Below are 21922 nucleotides of genomic sequence, written 5' to 3'. Positions count from 1 at the left end.
GACTGTAAAAAGAATCTATCATATGTATCCTTCCAAATCCAGGGGAAAAAGTGGTTTGGATTTAGAAAAAAAGAAAAAGAAGAGAAATAATGCTGTCTTTAGTGTCTACATATCCTTGAAAGAATTACACCAGACTTATCCCCTTCCTGAAACCAGAAGTATTTTTGGATCATTTTTACAATTCCAGAGAAATCCACGGTCATTTCAAATGCCTGGGTAAATCCTGGGCTTTCTTCCTCACAACTTTCACATACGTGCCAAAAGGTCTAATGAGTGTTTTTGAAAAAACATGACAGTGACTCTTGATTCATTTCATTAACCACAATGCTGTAAAATACTGTATTGCTTTCAGACTGTGTCTGTTTTATTCCAAGAAATGAATTTATTATACCCCAAAAGAGAAAATGAAAAAAAAAAACACTTGATAACAACCAACAATCAGAATGATAAGGATAACATTAACTTTTTCTATGATATTTATTTTAACATGCACCTACTAGGTCCATGAGTTTCAATGTTATGAGAGATGAAGGTTTGAAGGGGATAGGAGGGAAGCACAGAGTGTGAGTGTGAAAAAAACAGGGAGGGAGAAGAGAGACAAAGAAAACTTGTATGTTGTCAAAATGGTGTAAAGTTGTCAAGAGGCTTGTATTTCTTCCACTTTTTCTGTTGCCCGCTCTGCCATCCTGTACATCAACTGCTGTCTGGAGAGGATTCTCTATGCATTGCATTTTTCTTCATGTTATCGAGGTATTCTTGTTGTGAAACAGCCAAAACTGAGGCCAAAATTTCATCGTCTTCCCAGTCTGTCATGCCTTTAAAGTCAAAGCAACAGAGAAGAATAAGAAGGATTCCTTAAACAGTAAAATATGCATGACACATGAATTCTGTATCAAGTATTATGCAAGTACGACAATGTAAGTTCTCAAACAGTGCTTTAACATTCTTTAACACCATGTTTGCAATTTGATTACAAGGTTTATTGTGGTCAAAGGCAAACTTGCTTGACAAAATGTAACGATTGAGCATTAATAAACTCACTCAAATTCACCATATAATTCAACAAGTTAGAATCATTGTAAATAGTTGTCTTTTCAGTGTCACACTACTTAAAATATATATTGCATTGTATATATTTCTAAATACAGCAATTACAATTCACAAAGTCCTGTCAAGTGCATTTCCTGCCACACAGCTAAGCTGGTGGAGCCTCTTCCAGTACAGGCAGAAAAATGCTCTCATTTCCAGCATAAAGCATCACACAGATATAAGACAGCCCTGTGACATATACACAGTCACAGGCAGCATACATAGGACAGGCAACACGAAAAATATACATAAAATACTTACATATTAGATATTAAGTCAAAGTGCAGTGCAGGGCAGTAGTGCATTAATGAAAGCGTGAGGAGGGTGTGGTGTGCTACTGAGGTCTATTTACAGACGAGAGTTCAGCGTAAGTATGGCTTGGGGGAAGAAGCTGTGGTTCAGAGGGTCTGTTATACACCCAATACGCCCAAAGTTAAAGATCACTGAGGTCCAACGGAGCATCTTTAGATGGAGGGAGTGTTTAATACAACTATACAGGGGTGAACACACCGAATTACTAGCAGAGTGTCACTACCATTATTGGCACAATATATACATGCAGTTTTGAGAACAGTTCAGGCCACCATGGAAAATTACCATGTTTGATGAAAAATGAAAAAAAAAAAAAAAACGCTGATGAATGAGGTACAAGGGAAATGTTTTACTGAGCCCGTTTATCAAAAAGGGTAAAGACCCCCTTTCAATAAATCACTTCTAGTACAGTTGAAGAAGTGTACGGTTTCCCAGCGATTAGTCTCTCCATTTGAGACTGTGCTAGCACATTTAGTCGAGAGTTTTAAATAATGACGAGCCTGCTGAAACAAATATACTGAAAACAACATCTGGTTAGGTTTGCTATCTTACCAAAAGCAGTAGGTGACATTTCCTGCATGATGGCATGGTAACCAAGAGATGGGTAGAGAGACACTAGAGAAGAGGAAGAGGATCGGTCCTGCCCCACATAGCACTGGTTGCTGGGACCTGGAAGATACAACAAGGGATTCAATCCTGAGTTTTATATAGACAAGTATAACGTTTAATAACGACGTTAGCATGTTTAATGAAGAAGAAGAAAGAGAGAGACCTGGAGTGCATGGAGAAGGGGGTTTGGGGAGCATCAGCGTGGCTCCGGGGGGTGAGGGTGGTTTCGAAGGCGTCTCAGAGTGTGCGGGCCCTGGGTGTTCTGGAGAGGGGGCTGAACTGCGCTGGCGGGGGGAGCGGCAGCTCCAGTCCTCAAAACCACTGGACGAGGCAGCGGTGGCAGAGCTGCAGGTGGCGCTGGCCTTACGTGGCTAAAAGGAAACGACAGACAGTCATGTGCGTTACAAACGATATATAAAAGTTAAAGATCACTGAGGTGCATCAGCGCATGTTCCGACGGAGGGAGTGTTTAATACAACTATAAACAGCGTTTGAGTGAGGTTGGCGAGTTTGCGTCTAGGGATAGTTATGTGAGACTAGACTGACATCTGATATTTGCGCTGGTAAAGCAAACATTAAACATCAAATTATCATAATCATTATTACTGGAGTCATGAGGACATATGAGAAACAATGAGGAAACTGCTTGTTTTTATTAATACCTGTCTTCCTTGTTTCTCTTGGTCCTGAAGCCACTGCAGATAGGACTCGCGAGCCACCTGCTCCTCAATTGCTTCATTGGTAGCCTCCCAGTCTGTGGCTCTCTTCTTATCCTCCAGCATCTGCTGCTCGATCCAGGACTCCTCTGAGGTCTTGATGGCATTTTTCATTAGACACTGATCAGCATACTAACAGAGAGAGAGAGAGAGAGAAAAGTGGATTAGTGACCCATAAATAAAATGTATACTTATCTTATTCACACTTGGGAAAACGCTTCCGCCGTGGATTTTTGTCCTGTCGGTTCTGGGAATCGAACCAGCAACCTTTCGGTCACAAGCCCGTTTCTCTAACCTAACAGGAATGGCCTTCTTATACTAAATTTAACAGTGAAATTCTAACTTTCTGACTCATAACTTGAGTATAATGATACTCACCCCTGGTTTGAAGGAGGGAAGGCCCAAACCCACTCCAATGGTGGCTTTATTGGGATTCACCACAGAGTTGTAGTGAATGTTGCGATGGTAGCTAACTCGTATAGGTTCGTCATTGTTCTGATGGATGCCATGGAACGTGTTGATTGGTTCTGGGAGTACAATGAACATTGACAGTTTGCATTTTATTTCAAATCTGACAAACCTGAAGTTTCACAGTTAAAGATGGGTACTTGAAAAGTTACCACACAAAGAAATAAACACACTGATTTTAAATGAAATAGCCCTGTTTTGTGAGTGAATTTCTATGACATCTATGACACTGGGGTCTAAACCTGTGGCTGTGTCTGACAGGAGTAAGTTTAGAAGTGAGACAGATGAAATCCTGGTGTTCTAGAACAGCGGTTCTCAATCCTACTCCTGGAGGACCCCTGCTCTGCACGTTTTCCATCTTTCCCTGCTCTACCTACCTAGGTGAACTCATCAATGGCACTTTTGATTAGCTGAACACACCTCATTTTAATCAAGAGCATGTTAATCACACTAATCAGATGTGTTTGGAGCAAGAACAGATAGAAGATATGCAGAGCAGGGGACCCCCAGGAGCAGGATTAAGAAACACTGCTCTAGAACATTTCATGTTCTGGTTTAGAGTGATTTTAAGGAAAAAACAAAATCGTTCTGTAAACAACTTTCTATACATTTGATTTTAAAAAATACTTCATATATCATTCACACAGGACAGCTACCAACCAATGGTCTACTGCAATTTGAATCCATGTGCTATGTATTTGTAGGCAAGAGTGAGGCTCCATGATGTATTGTTACAATTTCGCTGATATTGTACAAGTGATATAAAACATGAGAAGGAGCAGGCTTATGACCAACCTATGCCGTACTGATAGACCTCCACTGGTCGATTGTACATTTCTGCCATGGCCTGCATCTCAATGTGGTTCCCATGACAATTGTTCTTTCTCTTTCTGTTAATGTATGTGGTGAAATCCTCTGTGACATAACTAGAGAAGTAATCTGCATTTTTCACCTGAAATGGAGTCATACATTTAAGAAGATTAGACAATCTACAATATATCACATAGAATTATTTGTGTATGAAATTAACCTTTGAGAGAGAGAGTCAAGTGAATTTTCTATTAAAACCGGACTATGGATTGTAAAATACACACACAACACAGTTACTGTTCAACTCCTAAACACCTAAATGAGGAATGTTCAACGGCAACTCACCAAGTAATCCATACAATGTTTTCGTACCACATCATGCATATCTTGGTCCCCATATACTTGATCAGCTGTGAAAACAAAAAATTCAGTAAATGTACGAATTTAATTGTCACCCATTTTTTGGACATAAACATCTAGGACATTGACAGAGACCAGAAGAAATACTGACCAACGGCTCTGAAAAGACACGCCCCATCCTCTTTCATCTTTTTGATCACAAATCCTTTCTTTTCTCCAAGAGCTTTCTCAAACCATTCTTCTTGCTGAGGAGAAAAACAGAGAACCAGTCAATTAATTGAAATCACTGAGCCTGTCAACATTACAGCAGATCATAATAACACATCTTGTTCTATGAGGTCACATCCAGTTTCCAGAGAAAGGGAGCAGCAGCGTTATAAATGTTAATCATTCCAGAAACTGTAAAAGGGACAATCTAACTCTAAAGTGATGAAAAGATCATTATTCTAGAATAAATATGACTATTTGTAAACAAATGTGTGCCTCTACTCAGCTGATGTTTTGTTTTTCAGATTGTCATTCTGGTTTAAACATGGGAACAATGTTTAGAGATAAAGCCAGTTCACACAGAGCAATCTAGTGAAATCAGCTGTTTTACAGTGTCAGTTCTGTCATCTTAGTAGAATGACAAAGAGCAACATACTAAACCATTTTCATTAGACTGCATGCAATTATTACACATGAAATGGAAAAGAGGAACAAAGAAGGAAAACATTGAATAAACACTCCATGAAGCTTTGCTGGACACCCATACTTCATTGCTGTTTCATTCTTTTGTTGATTCTTTGCTTGCCACATCAATGCCTTACAAAGGAGCAATACAGGAACACATGCATACAGTCTTGCGCTTTGGTTACATCAAATCAGGCAAACTATTGGATCCAAATGAGGATCCTTCAAGCTCAGTATTTCATTAAGCTACTTGAACAATTCGCTGTATCTTTCAATGAATCAGATAGAAATATTTGTGCAATGACAGTTACAGCTGAATATCTATTCAGTGTCTGTAGCTGCCAGTTTTTCTCACTCTCATGGTATGTTATGGTGCATTTAATATAATTCTTCTTCCATTTTGAGAAGACTTGTGCATCATCTCACTGGAGGGTTTACCTGTTCGACTGTTGCAGGATCTAGAGCCTGTAGTCTTGACGCATTCTCATACTCGTCCTCGCTGTTGTTGCCACCGGCTGCCTCTTCGGGGTCAGTACCAGGACCTCCACCGCCTCCACCTGCCATCCCACTGGGGCACACCGTCTGTCGCCGCCTCTTGCTCAGACCCGGTCCAGAGCAACAACTTCCAACGCCTGTGCCACATGGTAATTCACCGCGGTTTCCAACTACACATGTAACGACAGCGTTGGAGTTAACCTCACACTGCACGACAGAGGACCCTGCTACCACGGGCTGTGGAGAGGCCTGCTGCGGACGAGTGGTTGCCTCAATCCGCCGATCCTCTCTCGACGTGTGCGGCGCGGCCTGGTATGACCAAGGAGGCGGAGAAGCTCGGGGCCTCGATCCAGCTCTGCCACCGAGTTGATGAGAGTGCTGGTGGGTATGAGAGTGCGAATCTGAGCTGCCTCTTCTGTCCGCATCTTCAGGGTGTTCATTCACACCGACTGTCGTGGTCGGTTTCTTCTTTGGAAGAATAGTCATAGCTAACCTTGCTAGCTAGCTAAAAAAGCTTAATCAAAAGCTAGCTAGCCAGAATATTCGGTTTACGGCTCCTCTGTGGAATATTTAGTTTGCTACATGTACCTCAAAACTATGTGTGTGTAACCCTTCCTTTAGTTTTATTAGAAATAACCTCGTCAGTCAGTGTTTATTCCGCTAGTCTCGGGATTCTTCTTCACTAGAACGTCCGAGAGTTTGACACAAACATCAACAAACCATATATGACGTATTGCATCACTTCCTGTTTTTTTTTCCTTTTTTTCTGCGCCTCTAAATGACAAAGTATCAAAGTATAGGACTATACTGCCATCTACTGTAGCGGATAACTAGTAGGTATCTTGTGCAAAGTCTGTCTATAATGTACCGCAGTGGTGTACTGTTCATTATGCAAATAATAAACCAAGGTCAGAATTTAGTTTTTATATTAAAACATTTATTCCACCATGCATATGACCGATACGTTTTAGAGTCCATTTTTATCATAAAGGAAAAACTCTCATTAAAGTGATTACACAAAATTCACAAAATACACTTATTCTATATTTAAATCCTGAGTTTCATATCTTGCCATGATTGAGAATGAGTTGTGTTTTACCATGGGAGTGCTACCAGTTAAATCACATTTATTCTTTAGTACCGATGTAAAATGAACAGCAACTCTTCTGAAATAGAAGTCTATGTGAATGTGCTAAATGTATCTCTTTTGGTTGAGAAAAATAAAAGCCATCTATCAGCATGAAAGGAACACTGTGATGTCAGCTACACCTTATGCCAGTTATCTTCTAGACCATTCAACTATGTCAGATCTTTGAACCAATATAAAGGACAAGCATTTCCCCCCCTTTTTTTGTTACGTGAGTGAATATATTGAATAGGCTTATACAGAAATTACATGGGCATATACAGTACTATTACATTTTGCTGGCTTTGCAGTAATTTAACAAAGTGATCTTACTTTCAACTGGACCACTAGAGGTTCTTTCACCTCATTACACAAACCACGAGGTAGATAATCATGTTTTCTGTAATCAACATAATCCAGATGTTTTCACAAAGTGTCATCGTAGGAAACTAACATGGAATCTTTCAGAACAATGATCTGTCACACAGCAGAACATAAAAGTTATATGGCACAATGCAAAATGCAAAGCCTATGTTTTATACTCAAATGAACAGTAATTTTCTTTTGTCAGTGGAACACCACAATAATATTCATCTTGTTAACTGTTTACATTGTTGCAAATGTATTTTGCTGGATATATTAAAATTCTGACACTACTTATATTACTAATCTCAGAGCACTTTAGAACTTTAGTTGAAGGTATGTTTTGAATTATACTTGATTTGCTAAAAATTTCAAAGATAAATGTCTTAAAATGAATGTTAGCCTGTACAGTATTGATTTTATCAGTGTTGTGCTCACACTGTTCCTAGTTGGAAAAATAAAGAACAGTTAAGCGTAGATATAAAGACTTGACCGTATTTTGTGAGTTTCATATGAGGTTCACATATGTTACGAGTTAATCCTAGGGTGTCACATGTCTTATAGCTCATATCAACACCTACCCAAATATCCAAATACTGCAGACACATACACAATCCATGCAGATTTGCTGAAAGTTGAAACTTTAACACTAATTCTCTGTCAAAAGGAACTCTGCATGATATGGTTGTTTCTAGAGGTTATTCTCAAACTCAGACTTATTAGATGGGGAGAGAAGCATATAAAAGGGGAAACATTCTTTCCGTTGTAGGACTTGAAATATATTTCTCTGTATATAGAATCCATAAGTCCACATATGGCTATTTCAGTCCATATTGTACATTAAATTCAGTAATCCAGCACCTCTCATTTCGGGTCAGTATTTAGTCTTTCGGTTGTTGCTATAAATATCATTAACACCATCCCAGTTTCTCAAGATCTTGGCTTCATCCATCTAATTAGTAAGGTTCAGCATGGACCTGAACATGACCGTCCGCCCATTCTTGACCCAGTAGACCCAGTAGTTACGTTTTCCTCAGTCTTCAGCAGCTACATGGTCAAGTTTGTTCAAATTTCTTGGCAGTCCAAGGTTACCTGAAAATGAGGAAAATATGTCATTATAAAACATTAATCATGAAATTTTACCAATTACACACACATACAATATATACTGTTAAGTGAGATAATCTTATTCAAAGAGTAGATGAAATACCTTAAAGTATTATCAGTAATACTACATAATGAATATATTCCAAATCTATATGAATACCGATAAATGAATCAGTATATTTCAATATATTTCAAGAGAAACCTCTATAAAAATCGGCACTCCTTCCTGGAACTTACTGAGATCTGTCTGGTTCAATTTTGGTTTCCCCGTTCTGCTTGTCATTGGATTTCTGGGAGAGATGTGTGGAGACTGTGGCAGCCTGGGCAACGGATTTGAAGCTACGTTTTCGCTTCTGCACATTTTGCTCCGGGTGGAAAATGATGACATATACTTTGGGGATGTAGAGCATGCCTAGAGACACAGTGGCGCTAAGACTCATGGACACGGTCAGAGTGGTGGTCTGGATGAACATCTAGCTCAGGAGGAAAAAGACTGAGAGTCAGCATACAGGTCTATTACCACAACTACTTTGATGGTCATAATTAAAAGCCAGTTGACCTAATATTTAATTTAATAAGTAATGTGGATCAATGGAATTCAAAATAAAAGAATAATCCAAGCAGTACTGATAATTATACTTCTAGGTATTTACAAAATACACAGCAAGACAACATTACTTTGGCTCAGATGCATTCCTCTGAACATGGAAACTGATAACAAGCATAAAAGGTTGAAACAGGACACCTCTCGACATATGGCTATGTTACTTTTTAAGTCACAGCAAGACTGTGTGTGTGTGTGTGTGTGTGTGTGTGTGTGTGTGTGTGTGTGCGTGTGTGTGCATGTACATGCATGAATATGAGAGTGTGTTTGTGTATTGCATCCAGTGAAAGATTTATGACCACTGAAACCAGTAGGGAACGTGAATGTATATGTAGAGCAACTGATATCTGTCTTGTTTTTCTGTTATGTTCCGATATGTTCAACAAAGACAGTTTTGCTGGTTTATGTTCAAATAAAGTAATAGTACTTTTTAAATTGTTGTTTTAATTTCATATTTAAAAAAAAAAAGTACTCTAATTACAGAAGAAGCGCCAGTCCCCAAAACCCACCCATAGTCTTACTCCAACCTGTCTCTGTCCTGGAAGACATATGATAGTTGGAATGATAACCAGAGATCAGTAATTCACATGAGACTAGCTGCAGTTTTAGGGTCAGATCTCAATGTGGCTCAGCTAAAGGAAAGGGGAGACTATAGCTATACACAGACTGCACTTCTATACAGACTATAGTTTTAATTAAAGCCAGAGGGATACACCTGTCAGACCTCTTCTGTGATCAGATACATCACATGTTTCACTATATGAGTAATTCATCTATGACATAACTCATATAGGAGATAGACATTTAAATTAAAGCACGAGGCTCTTTCCTATGTATGAGTCTAAGAAGAGTTTTCTTCAAGAATCCAAAGGTTGTGACAACAGGCATTTCAAATACAACAGTGATCAACATTAAATTATACACTTCCACAGGACCCGTGGACATATTTCCCTTACAACATATACTATTTTTTTAAATTGCTTTCAGTGCTTTCAGCAATACTTTGAAAGCAATAACACCTTTTGGTTGTGATTGAGGTTAATGAATACCATGACATAAATAAAGAAAAACTGTCTGCTCCTCATGAGGGTTTTCTACAATGTGTTGGATTGTTTAGATCCTGGACACATGCAAGCACATCTGACCTCTTTTTCATCTTTCGTCTCTGTATACTTTCTTTCTCTGAAGATGTGAAAAGACATAAAAAGCACCTGGGGGTGAATAGTTTTACAGATGACTGATTCATAATGCAGCCTTCTATTAGTCAGGATGTTTGGACTCTATTGAAATTCTAGTGATTGGTATGCACAAATATCATCCTGAGGCAACACAGACATGTAATTAAATGACTCTGAATTCATGTGTGGATGGCTTGAAAGTGCATCCAATCTGGGAGGTAGGGTACATACGACTGGCATTCCAATAAAACTTGTACATTATTCAAATTTTAGGTGGGTCAGGTTTAAATGCTGCCAGTTCTAAAATAATGAGTGGTATTAATGGTATTGCAATGACTGGGGTCAATAAATGTCTTACTCTGAGGAACACCAAACCACTTTCAAAGAATATGTAATAGTTTCAGCATGTATACCATGCTGCATGAGTTCACACTAATAATCACTTCACTGTTACCCAATACAAAGCCATCCAAGGATCAGGATGATTTGATTCTGTCATGATATTTTAAAGTTCAATTTCTGTTATGTGCGATGTTACTATAGTGCTATCAAAAGAATACTGCCTTAATGTCTGAATTCCAAACGCAATACAAAGCATCTTACAAATTTTAAAAGAAACCAGATTATTGGAAGCTGAATTGTTAGGTGCACAAGTCACAATATGGGATTGACCTTATTTTGGAAATAAGGACAAAAATCAGATTGTCACATCAAAAACAAGTATTTTTACTGTTTTTAAAACCCCAAAGGAAGCCTTTAACCCATATTACCTTTCCTCAACTATTAAACACAGTAGTGGACCTCTAATGGTATGGGAAGCCATCTCATGGCAGTCACTGAATCTGATTAGTAATCCGTCAGAATTGCAGCAGAGTTATGGTTAGGGAATACAACCATCTTAAACATAGGTGCACCCTATGGTGGGGACATCTCTGAACCTTTTTGGGAAGTTCTCGGAGTGGATTTCTACCTCCTTAAACCAGTACAGGAACCGATGACTTTCCATCATAAAAAAATAACACTGAATCCTGAAAAACCTGCCATAACATTTAAAACAGTACTTCAAGAAGATCTGGAGCTGTTCAGAACATATATGAATAATCAATAAATAGGCTGTTTATATATTGTTTGTTGTCTCCACTGTTGTGTCTACAACCTGTATTTCCTCTACCTCAAAATAATCACCTCAAAACACATGAAACACTTTACCTTCTCAGTTGACTGAGCTGTTCCAAAGAAGATGGGCACAAATGCCAGCCAGATGATACAGGTGGTGTACATGGTGAAGCCAATGGGCTTGGCCTCATTAAAAGTCTCAGGTACTCCTCTGCTTTTGATGGCATAGACAGTGCACGTGACCATAAGGACAATACTGTAGCTCAGGCAGCCAATAATAGACAGATCAGACATGTCACACTTCAAGATACCGCGTGCAAACTCCGGATTGGGGGGACGCAGCTCCTCAAAATCAATAATTGTGTGTGGGGGAGACACGCCAAACCAAATGAAAATCGCTAAAAGCTGTAGGAAGGCAAAAAGAGAGAAACTGTTTTAGTGACGTTATGTACACAGCCTAAAAGGTTTCAGTCTCACTTATCTTTAAGTTCAGTCTTTATCTGGACTTTCCATCAATGTAAAGTATTTGAAAAACAAAACACAAACAAAGCACATCAGTACTGGTCATAGTAGGGTTATAAAACTTTTAGGAAGAGCACTATAAATTTTTAAATTTAGTGTCTCAGTAATCAATAATTTACAGAAGAGAAAAAAATGAACAAAAATGTCTTGAAGTAAAGAGAGAGTATGCTTAGAGTCGAAAGAGAAATAAGAGACCTCTAAAATGCACTCACAGTCAATATTAAGCTCCGTACTGGTGCTACGGACTGAGTAAATGCCATGTAATTATTACGGCAATAACATATTGTTTTTTTTTGTGTGCTTTTTGATTGTGATATGAATAATTCATTATAAGGCTAGCGTGAGGGCAAAACAAATTACTTTTCTTTCAAACACTGCCTTGCAGTTTCCTGCCTAAGTTCATTATGAATTAAACGTGGGATAGTAAATTGTGGCAATCAGTAAAGAAGTTATGACTGTCCTTGTTACTCACTGAATTATAATGTAAAAACATTCTTTGCACTTCCATAAACTAAGACCGAGCAGCCAATAGACTGTGGGCAGAATGGATGCAAAAACACATCCTAACCTGCACTGAGATGAGAATGAAAGTGATGATCAGCTGTGAGGTAGGGCTGATGAACTTGGGGGGCGTGACTGACTTCTTGCCCTGTTCAAAGATGCGGTAAATCCGGTTGGTCTTGGTGAGCATGGCCGAGTAGCTGATACACATGCCCAAACCCAGCAGCAGTCTGCGGAAGGCGCACACCACCACCCCTGGCTCGGCAATCATGAGGAAGGTGATGAGATAAATGAGGAAGATGCCGGTGAGCAGCACGTAGCTGAGCTCTCGGCCAGAAGCACGCACGATCGGCGTGTCATTGAAGCGGATGAAGGTGATGATGACGCCGGAGGTCGCTAGGATGCCCAACACGGCCAAGAAAACAGGAATGATGGCCCAGGGAGAGCTCCACTCCAGCTTGATGATGGGGGTAGGACGACAGCCTGTGCGATTCGGGGTGGGTCTCATGTCGAAGGGGCAGGTGTCACAGTTGAACTCATCCAGGAGGTATTGGTAACCATCACACAGTTCACAGTGCCAGCAGCACGGCACGCCCTTCACCATCCTCTTCCTCTCCCCTGATTCACAAGGGAAACTGCAAACAGAGTCTGGAACCTGCCTGTCTCCCCCAGACCACTGCATTTCTTCAGCCTTCCAGACAAAGAGAAAGAGAGGGGAAATGGTATCGTAAAGGGTATTGATTACGAGAACATGCGTATCAGTAACATCTAAAGGCCTTTTTATTGATTTATTGGACAGTTCGTCTTAAAAGTGACCTAGTTATCCTCTTACCAAAAGCCTTTACTATTATGTAAGATTTAGTGAAGAAGATTAGTAACATGCACTGACAATCATTCCAAGTGCACTAAATGGAACAGCTTTAAGCTTTCTCATAAAATTCAAGCAGAAAATATTTTCAAACAGTAACTATACACTTTTATCTAATGATACAACCAGCCAAGTATCACCCACTGAATGTTCAAAAATAAAGTCTGTTTTTTACATTACTTACATTCAGTCGTAAGTGGTTTGTCCACTGGCCAATGTTCTTATAGCCAGGGTTAGTAGTATTGGAGAGCTGGTACTGGAATATATCATAACGTCCTGGTGCATCTCCATTCTCATTAAACATCACCCCGGTTCCTGCGCTGCCTATGGATTAAACAGAGAAGGTTTTAGCGCTGGATGTAATAGGACAGATGTAGATATATTCCAGAAATGGAACATGTGTGTGGAATAACTCATATAAATGCAAAGTAGACAATGTTCAGAATGCATTCAAGATGTATGGGGCACATCAGCATAACCATGTTTTTTCTTCTTTTTTTTCATTTTGATCTGTATGACATTTTGTGAGACACTTCTTCACATTTAGAGGTTATTCACCTCTAATTCAGCCTGTATGATAAAAAAGAATAATCAATCCTGACACTTAGATTTTTTCATCCCATCAGTGCAAAACTAGAAAGACACAACCGAGAGTCCAGCAACAAAAGGGTTGTCTCCATTCATACAAGAGTCCTCTTCAGGCTCTCAGGTCTTAATGTGAGTGTGTGATTGTCTAGGTCCCCTAAGGCATTTAAAGCCAAGAGGATTTCCAAACAAAAGAGAGATGCTTACACTGAGGAAAACTGAATGCCAGTGCTTTTCATCAACAAAAAAAACGTCTTGGACTCAAAACCAGTGACAGAAAAAGGAGGATTTTCACTGAAAGATAGCCCTCAAAAGCAAATGTGCTTTGAGTTTGAAGAGAGGCTGCCCTAGGGAGAGAGAGTGGATTTAAAACTATGGTTTATGTACTGTTGCACTGTGCATTAGTGGATCTCTTCAGGCTAGCATAGGACACCATCTTAAGCTTGACCTCTTCCCTCCACTCACAGACTCACCCATGGGACCCTCATGAGCACACAGGGCTCTTTTTTGAAAATATATGGCTTATTCTCTTTTTTGAAACTTTTGTATCGTACCATCACAACACCTGAAAAATTTGCTTATCATCTTAACAAGTTACATTTTGTTCAAGTAATGATAAATGCAGTACAGGACACGATTGTATTGTCTGCAAAGATTTCTTGAGCACCAGAAATCACTGAATATTCATTTAAAAAAAAAATGATACACGAAGCGAATCTCTCTTTTTTCTAGAATGTGTCTCTTTGGTTTGAATATACTGTGTAACCACTTATATCCTACATTTTACAGTTAACTGAAATTTATCCAGTATGATCCTTTATCAGCCTATATCGGTACATTCTATCAGTATTCATTTTTTTTCATTCATTCATTCATTCATTCATTCATTCATTCATTCATTTATCTAACTAATGAACTAACTAGCTAAATGTATATTCACTCCATTCATTTAGCAAAGTCTGTATCTTCTCTCACTACCTACTTCCTGTAGACTCTCCATTGTCCACAGCACTCCAGAAGCCTCTAACTCACCATTGAAATTAACTGCTCGGATATAACTAAGCAGCATGCCTCCCTCCACAGGGTCCATTTTGTCACAGACGTTTGTGGCTCCAGGGCAGAGGTCCAAATGCATGTTGTGTAGGGCATGGGCCATAGCATACACAGCATCAATCACAAACTGTACTTTCCCCTCCTGCTCATACGGAGAGTCTCTGCTGATCCGTTCCTCGCCTGGTACACCAGGCAACAAAATAAATACAGTAAACATCAGCTGATAAATACACTTTTAAAAATTATGTCGTGGCAATATCAGTTTAAGTGCGAAAGCCGTTTAAATAACTAAAAACTCACTTTCTGGTTTTTTCATTTGAGATCATAGATTTTTCACAGATTCGACAAAATCGACAGACACGATGTGTTCCATTACCTGTGCATTTCCTTTGGCCAGTGTCTACTCTTACGCCTGGTCGTGTCAGCTTGCACTTAAAATCATCTTCCCAAAATTCAGCAAACCAGATGTTTCTCCTGTTATTCTCCAGGGATCTTGAGGTGAAGTATTGGTCAAAACCTGGAGAGAAGACAATGACATTGGTTACTGCCATTCATGTCATCAACAAGCAAACTCACCAATTACTGTATTATTTATCTAATATAACGTCCTGAAATTAAATGGTAAATTAAATGTGTCTTGTCCCCTGTCTTTGAAGGCAAAAAATAATAACATTATGTATGTAATACTTCTTATTACATGTTACACATGACTGATCGTCATACCTTCAATAGATGCCCTTTTGGGCAGGATGGTGACAGCTCCCTCTGCCACATCCTCTTGGTTTAAAATGGGAGAGATCTTGGCTCCCCAGCTATCAGAGCCCACAAATAGGAAGTGACCCGTCAAATTGGCTGTCTTTGCCGCCTCAAGAACCCGTCTACAATAGAGCATGAATATCAGTAACCTGATTTTACAGCTTAATTTTTAGTGTACAAGATCATTTTTAAAAAAAGAGAGAGAAAAAAAACACAGAAGATCATTTTAGCCTCAGCTGTTCTCTACACATAGTTTTGTGTCATTTGGGTAATAGGCCGTAATGGAAGTTCTTTGCTTGCTCAGCTGCTGTAGTTTCTCAGAACACAAACATCAACAACACTCAGTCACCAAGTGCGTGACCTTATGGTTACAACATGATCATCACTGGCAGAAACACATCCTGCCAACGAGAATCACTGAGAATTCCAGGGAGCTACTCACTTGATATCATCTTCATTAGCAAAGATAATAACCCCTCTGGCATTGGAGGTCTCCATTAACCTCTTAATGATCTTGTCAAACTCTCCAGGTCTGGGCTCTCTAGGAATTTTGATGGATTGGGCGATACACAGACCTCCTAAATAGATGAAGATATGCCAGTATTAGCAGGATAATCCCAGGTTTATAAGCATAATATCCATATAGAATAAAAATACATGGAATTTCAAAATCTGACCTTGCTTGAAGGTCAGTTCTTAATGTTTGCAAAAAAAAAGCACTGTGTACCAAAACATTGTGGCACCAGCTTTTTTTATCCTAAGGTAGATCAACTTGGCCAGAGGACAAGGATGAAAGTGAACATCTCGAAAGATGTTTCATATACTGTACCTGCTTCTCTGGATATCTGTATGAAAGCATCAACTCCGCTCTCTCCATAATTGCCCTCTGATGCTAGTGTGGACACATAGTTCCAGCCCATGGCTTTAACTATGTCCACCATGGCCTGAGCCTGGAAAGAATCTGGAGGTACCACTCGAGAGAAATAATCATAGCGGTTGTTGTCACTCAGCTCAGGTGCTGTGGAAGCATAACTGATCTGTGGAATCTACAGAATACAAACAAACAAACAAATTAAGACAAAGAAAGAAAGAAAGAAAGAAAGAAAGAAAGAAAGAAAGAAAGAAAGAAAGAAAGAGCATGAAAATTCAAAGAAACTTGAAAAAAACTCACCCTTTGAAGAAATAACCTATCATTCTATTTGTTTACATGGCCAACATTCCAACATTCAAAAAAGTTCTATTTAGTCTGGACTAAACTGGATATCATAACTACAAGCAATCCAAAGTAGTTAAAGTATTTATACCAATATCAAAGTGCATATGCATGCAAATACTGTAGAACTAAACACTTTTATAGTCTTTTCAAAGCTGTAACTACTGTGTTACATTGGCTGGAGTACATAAAATCATGGTCAGATGCGATGGTCTAAGCTTGAGCTGTAAAAGCATTTGTTTGGGGGAAAAAAATGGATGAGAAGATTAATTTACTGCTGTGCCAGTTTCTTAATGACCCAGTTGATGTCGGTGGACCTGGCTTTACACCGACTAATGTCTGCTGGCTGCTGGCTTAATGAAGGGTTCTTTAAAGAAGAGGGGCAAAGGGACACGGAGAGAAAGGTAGACACAGAGGAGGGAGAAGGAGGGAAGAGGGAGAGGACCATTTGACAGATTATCTGGAAGGATTAGAGGGGTTTTAGTCAAATTACGTTAAGCACAGAGGGAGAGAGATAGAGATCAAGAGACAAGGTTGCCATTTCTCAGCTGTAAGCCATACAATATATTTAATTCTGATGGCTACATGTGGCTTATATTTGCTCTGGCTGGTTTAACCCCTTCAACTCCACCCTCATCGTGAAGCACGTGTATGTTGCATCCTGTTACAGCATCTTCCCATGGCTGTGATTGATCAACTGAGAGCTTATACAACCCTCCATTAAGGAATATATCAAATCTGAACCACACTTTTCCCACAGAAACCACACAAGAGAATTGTGAATAAAGAGGCAAATGAGCATTAACCGAATTAGCTTTGACATATTAGAATGACAGACAAGCTGTTGATGCAACTACAACAAAACAAACAACCCTAACAATTCTCTTTTTTTAGCAAATGTTATTATAAATTCATGACCTTTTAAAAGTCTCTTTCAGTTTGATAAAATGTTTGCCTCTGAAATCTTTGTGAGATACTGCCACAATTCATAATATAATAACCTAGAAATTTCTCTGAACATATATGCCACTCCCACATTTCACAGAAAGGAAATTTAATGAAAGGAAATCAGGATTGTGGCCTTGACTATATTTTTTTATTGGTGCAAGGAAGAGGAGAGTTTTGTTTTTAATGTGTGAGCCACTGGCTGCAATTTCTAATTTGTGTCATTAGCTATATATTCCTTTTTTATTTTTGTCTCTACCACTAGAATACAATAAAATGACCCATTTTTGTTATTTCTATCTTTGGGAAAACGAGTATTATCAACCATGCCCTGAAGAATGGTTTGGCATATTAATAAATTCAATTCATTCTTGTATGCTGCATGTTAAAGTTTTCAAAGACATTATCCTTACCAAGTGTCTTAATGGTCATTACAACCCAGTTCTTGAGTTGTGCGTCTCACGGGAACCAGGGTCTTGAGACAGATTAGGGTATACTTAATCTGAAACAACACTAATGTTGTCTTTGCACAAACCCTGAAGATCAATGCACATCAGTAAGATGAGGAAACGTGGGAAACAAATATCTTTTAAGACCAAAGATTCATATGAAAACATCCACATCTCCTCTTGTATACATATACTTCACAAAAGTATGCATATCTCATCCTGTAATGCACAATTATGACAAGAAGTGAAAAGATATTATCTAGTGCACTATTACTTGTCTGTCACTCTATATTTAAAACGTGTGTATTATGTGGATTCGGGTCTCTTAGAAAGGTCTTCACAGCTGCATCAATCTAACCATCCTCAATCATTTTACCAGGTACATATTGTTTATTACTGATTCACTGTGACACATTTTTGTGACTCACCAAAATTTTGCAAGAACTTTTTCCTGATGTGGAAAAAAAAAATAGAATTATATAAATATATAAATGTGTAATCTCCAAATCCCTGAATGTTTTCAAGTAATCTTTAAAGGAATTGTGCATATCCATAAAAATCCATAAAAGTAAAACACAACACATTTGTTCTTTTGCTAATTTCACAGAGTCCTTCTCTGGATTACGTGCCCCAGGATAGTTAGAGACTATGGGGTCAAAAGCATGCGGACATGGACATATACTTAATAACCTCCCGTAATAGCGGCCGCTGTACATTTGCAGTTAGCGCTGTCTTCTGAACATGCTGTTAATGCCGTCAAACAGAAGTTGCCCGTAGCTGATGTACCAGGCATCTCTCTGGCCTGATGCTCTATTTTCCAGCAGGAGTCTGAGCTGCTGAGAGGGGCTTAATGGAGGACAGCCTCCATAATTCTGTAGTTAACATCTGCCCCTGCATGCAAGCTGACTCCTTCGCCCCTACTTAATAGCTATCTGCAAGGAAAATGGCCTTGCACTCATTATGGAAAGATAAAGTTTCACAGTACTATAGATTGGAATACTATTAGTATTGTAAGTCTTCAAATCGAAACATTTTATTTTTTTTTGTTGCGTTGTCAGATCATATTTGATCTGATAACTAGGACGTTGAACTCGTGTGGCAGATCTACCCATCATGAAAATGACAAATCCTAAGTACCCCATTAATTCTTAAAACTCATTTTTTTAAATCATTTAATTTCGGGATACAGTCTATCTCGATAGTGGACATTTCAAATGTTTTGGACAAAAGATTCACAGCAAAGTAAATTACAAAGAGTCCTTGAAAAATTCAACCTTGAAAAAGGTATTACTGTGATAATTAGAGATGATGCATTCCATTTTGTGAAATAGCCAAAAAGACACTTAATTCAATGGTGTAACCACTAGGTCACAGACTCCCTAATTTCCTAAGCTCTTGTTTAGTCGTGACCTGTGTAACGTCATTGTGAATGCGGTTAACTGTTCAGTGGGTTTACTGCCCCTCTTTTACTTTATTGTGACAGAGCATGGAAACACAAGCAGCATGTGGGAGGGACCAAAAACAGACAGGGAACATGAATCATTTTAAAAGAGAGCTGTAAAATTGGATTTGGTTCCAGATGGATTTGTAGACTGGATGATCATATGAAAAATAGTCTGAAGATGAATATATTTGGGAAGGTAGGACCACAATAAAGTGCTCTCTCAGCATATATTCCCAGTTATTTTGGATTTTGCTCAAATATTCATGAGCGCTGCCGCGCTCATGTTTTGAAATCATCCGTCAACTCCACATTCTATTCAGATCTGCGGATCAATTTCTCCCTGGAAAATAAGGAGAGGAGGAAGAAGAGGGTCTTTCTTAAGCAGCTCTCTCTCTCTCTCTCTCTCTCAGAGGCCACAGCCACAGAGCTGAAACACTATCCGAAGCCTTTAACAGCTCAGAACTGAATTAGTTACACTTTCCATAGCGCTCTCCTATCTGTTTCGCTGCAGAACCCAATCACAAGGCAGTTCTCATGAAAGTGAATACGTCTCCATCCGCTGCAATTAAATCAGACAACTGCCTTGTATGTGATACTGAGAAAAAGCCCATTGGATCAGGAAGTGTTTTTACCCATTTAAGCAAACAAAGAGCAAGCATGAAAATGAGAGAATTAGCATGACAGGAAGCTGGTGGAAGTGCAAAATGAATTTGACCCAAAGGAAGACGGTAGGCATCGATAATCTTATAAAAGAGCTCTCACCGCAAACAGTCGCAAAACGTTGGCAACCATGATGGACACGGAGCTGGCTGAGGCACCGATTACCCCAACCACACGCTCGGGTTTAGGGATGATGGGCGGTTCACCGTTTGAGCAGCGCACATCTGAGTTGTCTTTCTGGATGAGGGCCTGGACAAAAGTGAGTGACTGCTCCAATGCGTAGGTGTCTCTGGAGCATGTGTCCAGTATCCTTGCCCCAAGGGTTATGTTGGGCAGCACGTCAGGATCACTGTTGATCTGATCCAAAGCATACAGCATAGCCTCCATACGATGAATGCCCTTCTCCTTCTTAATTTCTCCACAGGGTACTCCAGCAGGTCCACGAGAGTGCACTGGAAATAGCCCCCCCAGTGTGATGTCCCCCTCAATCTTGATGGAATGTGGTTGGGTACCCTGGTGAGCCCATGACTCTGGGGCCAATACCACCAACAGCATCCAGAGAAGGTGAATCCAGGTAAGAGCACAACATCTAAATGACCTAAAGCTAACACAGTTATAACATGACAAAGACGTGTGGTGCTTTAGTGTCATGGTCATCACCGTGCCAGGTTACTATTTCCACTGCTACAGCACAAGGCTTGACCTTCTACCTGTGGCTCCTAGAGGAAAATAAGATACAACAGAGACAGACAAACAGGAAAAAATATACTTTCTGAGGACATTTATTTGATGACATTTGTTCAGCATTTAATACAGATAAGATTAGTGGCAGTATATATCTTCTATTAGCATGACTAATTCACTATCACATTGCCTCTATCCAGCTGCTGTTCTGCAGTTGAGCTGTCTTGATTCAGTGTCCCAAAAGATTAACTGATAATCAGACTAAAAAGCTAACAAGGTTGTACTCTCCAATTTCTACCTTTCTATCATCAGAACTGCAAGTCTGATTGCCCTAAAAATCTCTCCTCAAATAGCAATAAGAGAAATCTTTTTTGTGTGATCAGAGTCCCCATCAGCAACTGCACAGAGAGAAGAAAATAGTGGATGGCATATACACAAGAATACACCTGCTTCACTGAAAAGCTACTCCCAAATAGTCCACTGGTATATGAAGTGTTTCAAAGTGAAATGCAATAACATAAGTGCAATTAAAACAAGCTGTGGTTTATCCTTATTTTGCACTGACCACTGACCACTGTAAGAACTGATGACTTCCATTTACTTTGTTCACAACATGTAATAATGGACTCTCTGTTGTGGGGGGAAAAACGTGTTTCTAATAACGATCAGTTCAGTGTTTTAAAAGATAAACCATGTTGCACTTCAATAATATTTGGAGATGAGTTTGAAAAATTATACATTGTTTTAGGGCTTGGGTACAGAGGACGAGAGACAAGAAATATGAGTTAATAATTAATTAATTTACTTACATTTCTGTATTGCACTTTTTTGTGGAGGGTGGCATGGTTTTTGCATAGTTGTCTATGTTGTGTATATATACGCACCGTGATCAAAATAACTTTGATTACAAAATAAATAAACAAAACCTAAACGTACACCTGTAAAGTCCACTGAGCTGGCGCACAGAACCAATACATCTATATGTACAACATATGCAAATTTGGTTGATAAATATTCCTCAAACATGAGAGCGGGAAAGCGCTTTACATACAAGATTTGACAGAGAAAAGGAGGCGGCGGCAGACTATTCCGTCAAGGAATCAAGAGGAAAACGTTTTCAATAGAACATTTTTTTTTTCAGCGAGCAAGCAAACACTCGTTCGTGTAGTGGTTGACATTTTCGAAAAAAATAAAAATAAATAAATAAACCTTCAGGT

The 21922-nt window shown here is 39.2% G+C and overlaps 2 protein-coding genes across 3 annotated transcripts; both read right to left on the bottom strand.

The window, feature by feature from the left end:
- Positions 1 to 430: 430 nt before the first annotated feature.
- Positions 431 to 6165, bottom strand: otud5b (OTU deubiquitinase 5b). 2 transcript variants are annotated; one of them, XM_030777002.1, is made up of 9 exons: positions 5475 to 6165; positions 4516 to 4609; positions 4350 to 4414; positions 3990 to 4146; positions 3105 to 3253; positions 2643 to 2858; positions 2174 to 2381; positions 1954 to 2070; positions 431 to 815 (listed from the first exon to the last, which is right to left on the bottom strand). In XM_030777002.1, exons 1-9 carry the CDS (start codon positions 6015 to 6017, stop codon positions 694 to 696), a joined length of 1671 nt encoding a protein of 556 aa, XP_030632862.1. In that variant the 5' UTR covers positions 6018 to 6165; the 3' UTR covers positions 431 to 693. The 2 variants fall into 2 exon arrangements, with proteins under 2 accessions (XP_030632862.1, XP_030632863.1); XM_030777003.1 differs by having other exon boundaries at positions 2673 to 2858.
- Positions 6166 to 8360: 2195 nt separating this feature from the next.
- Positions 8361 to 20672, bottom strand: grm6b (glutamate receptor, metabotropic 6b). Its single transcript, XM_030778304.1, has 10 exons — positions 20124 to 20672; positions 16140 to 16356; positions 15753 to 15888; positions 15278 to 15432; positions 14931 to 15071; positions 14534 to 14734; positions 13101 to 13240; positions 12116 to 12739; positions 11119 to 11430; positions 8361 to 8600 (listed from the first exon to the last, which is right to left on the bottom strand). The coding sequence occupies exons 1-10, from the start codon at positions 20670 to 20672 to the stop codon at positions 8361 to 8363; spliced, it is 2715 nt and encodes a 904-aa protein (XP_030634164.1).
- Between the last annotated feature and the right edge of the window lie 1250 nt (positions 20673 to 21922).

This window comes from Chanos chanos, chromosome 6, assembly GCF_902362185.1.
Source record: "Chanos chanos chromosome 6, fChaCha1.1, whole genome shotgun sequence".
Lineage (NCBI taxonomy): Eukaryota > Metazoa > Chordata > Actinopteri > Gonorynchiformes > Chanidae > Chanos > Chanos chanos.
Note: the sequence above shows the minus strand (reverse complement) of the source record. Positions and strands in the feature narration are given on the sequence as shown.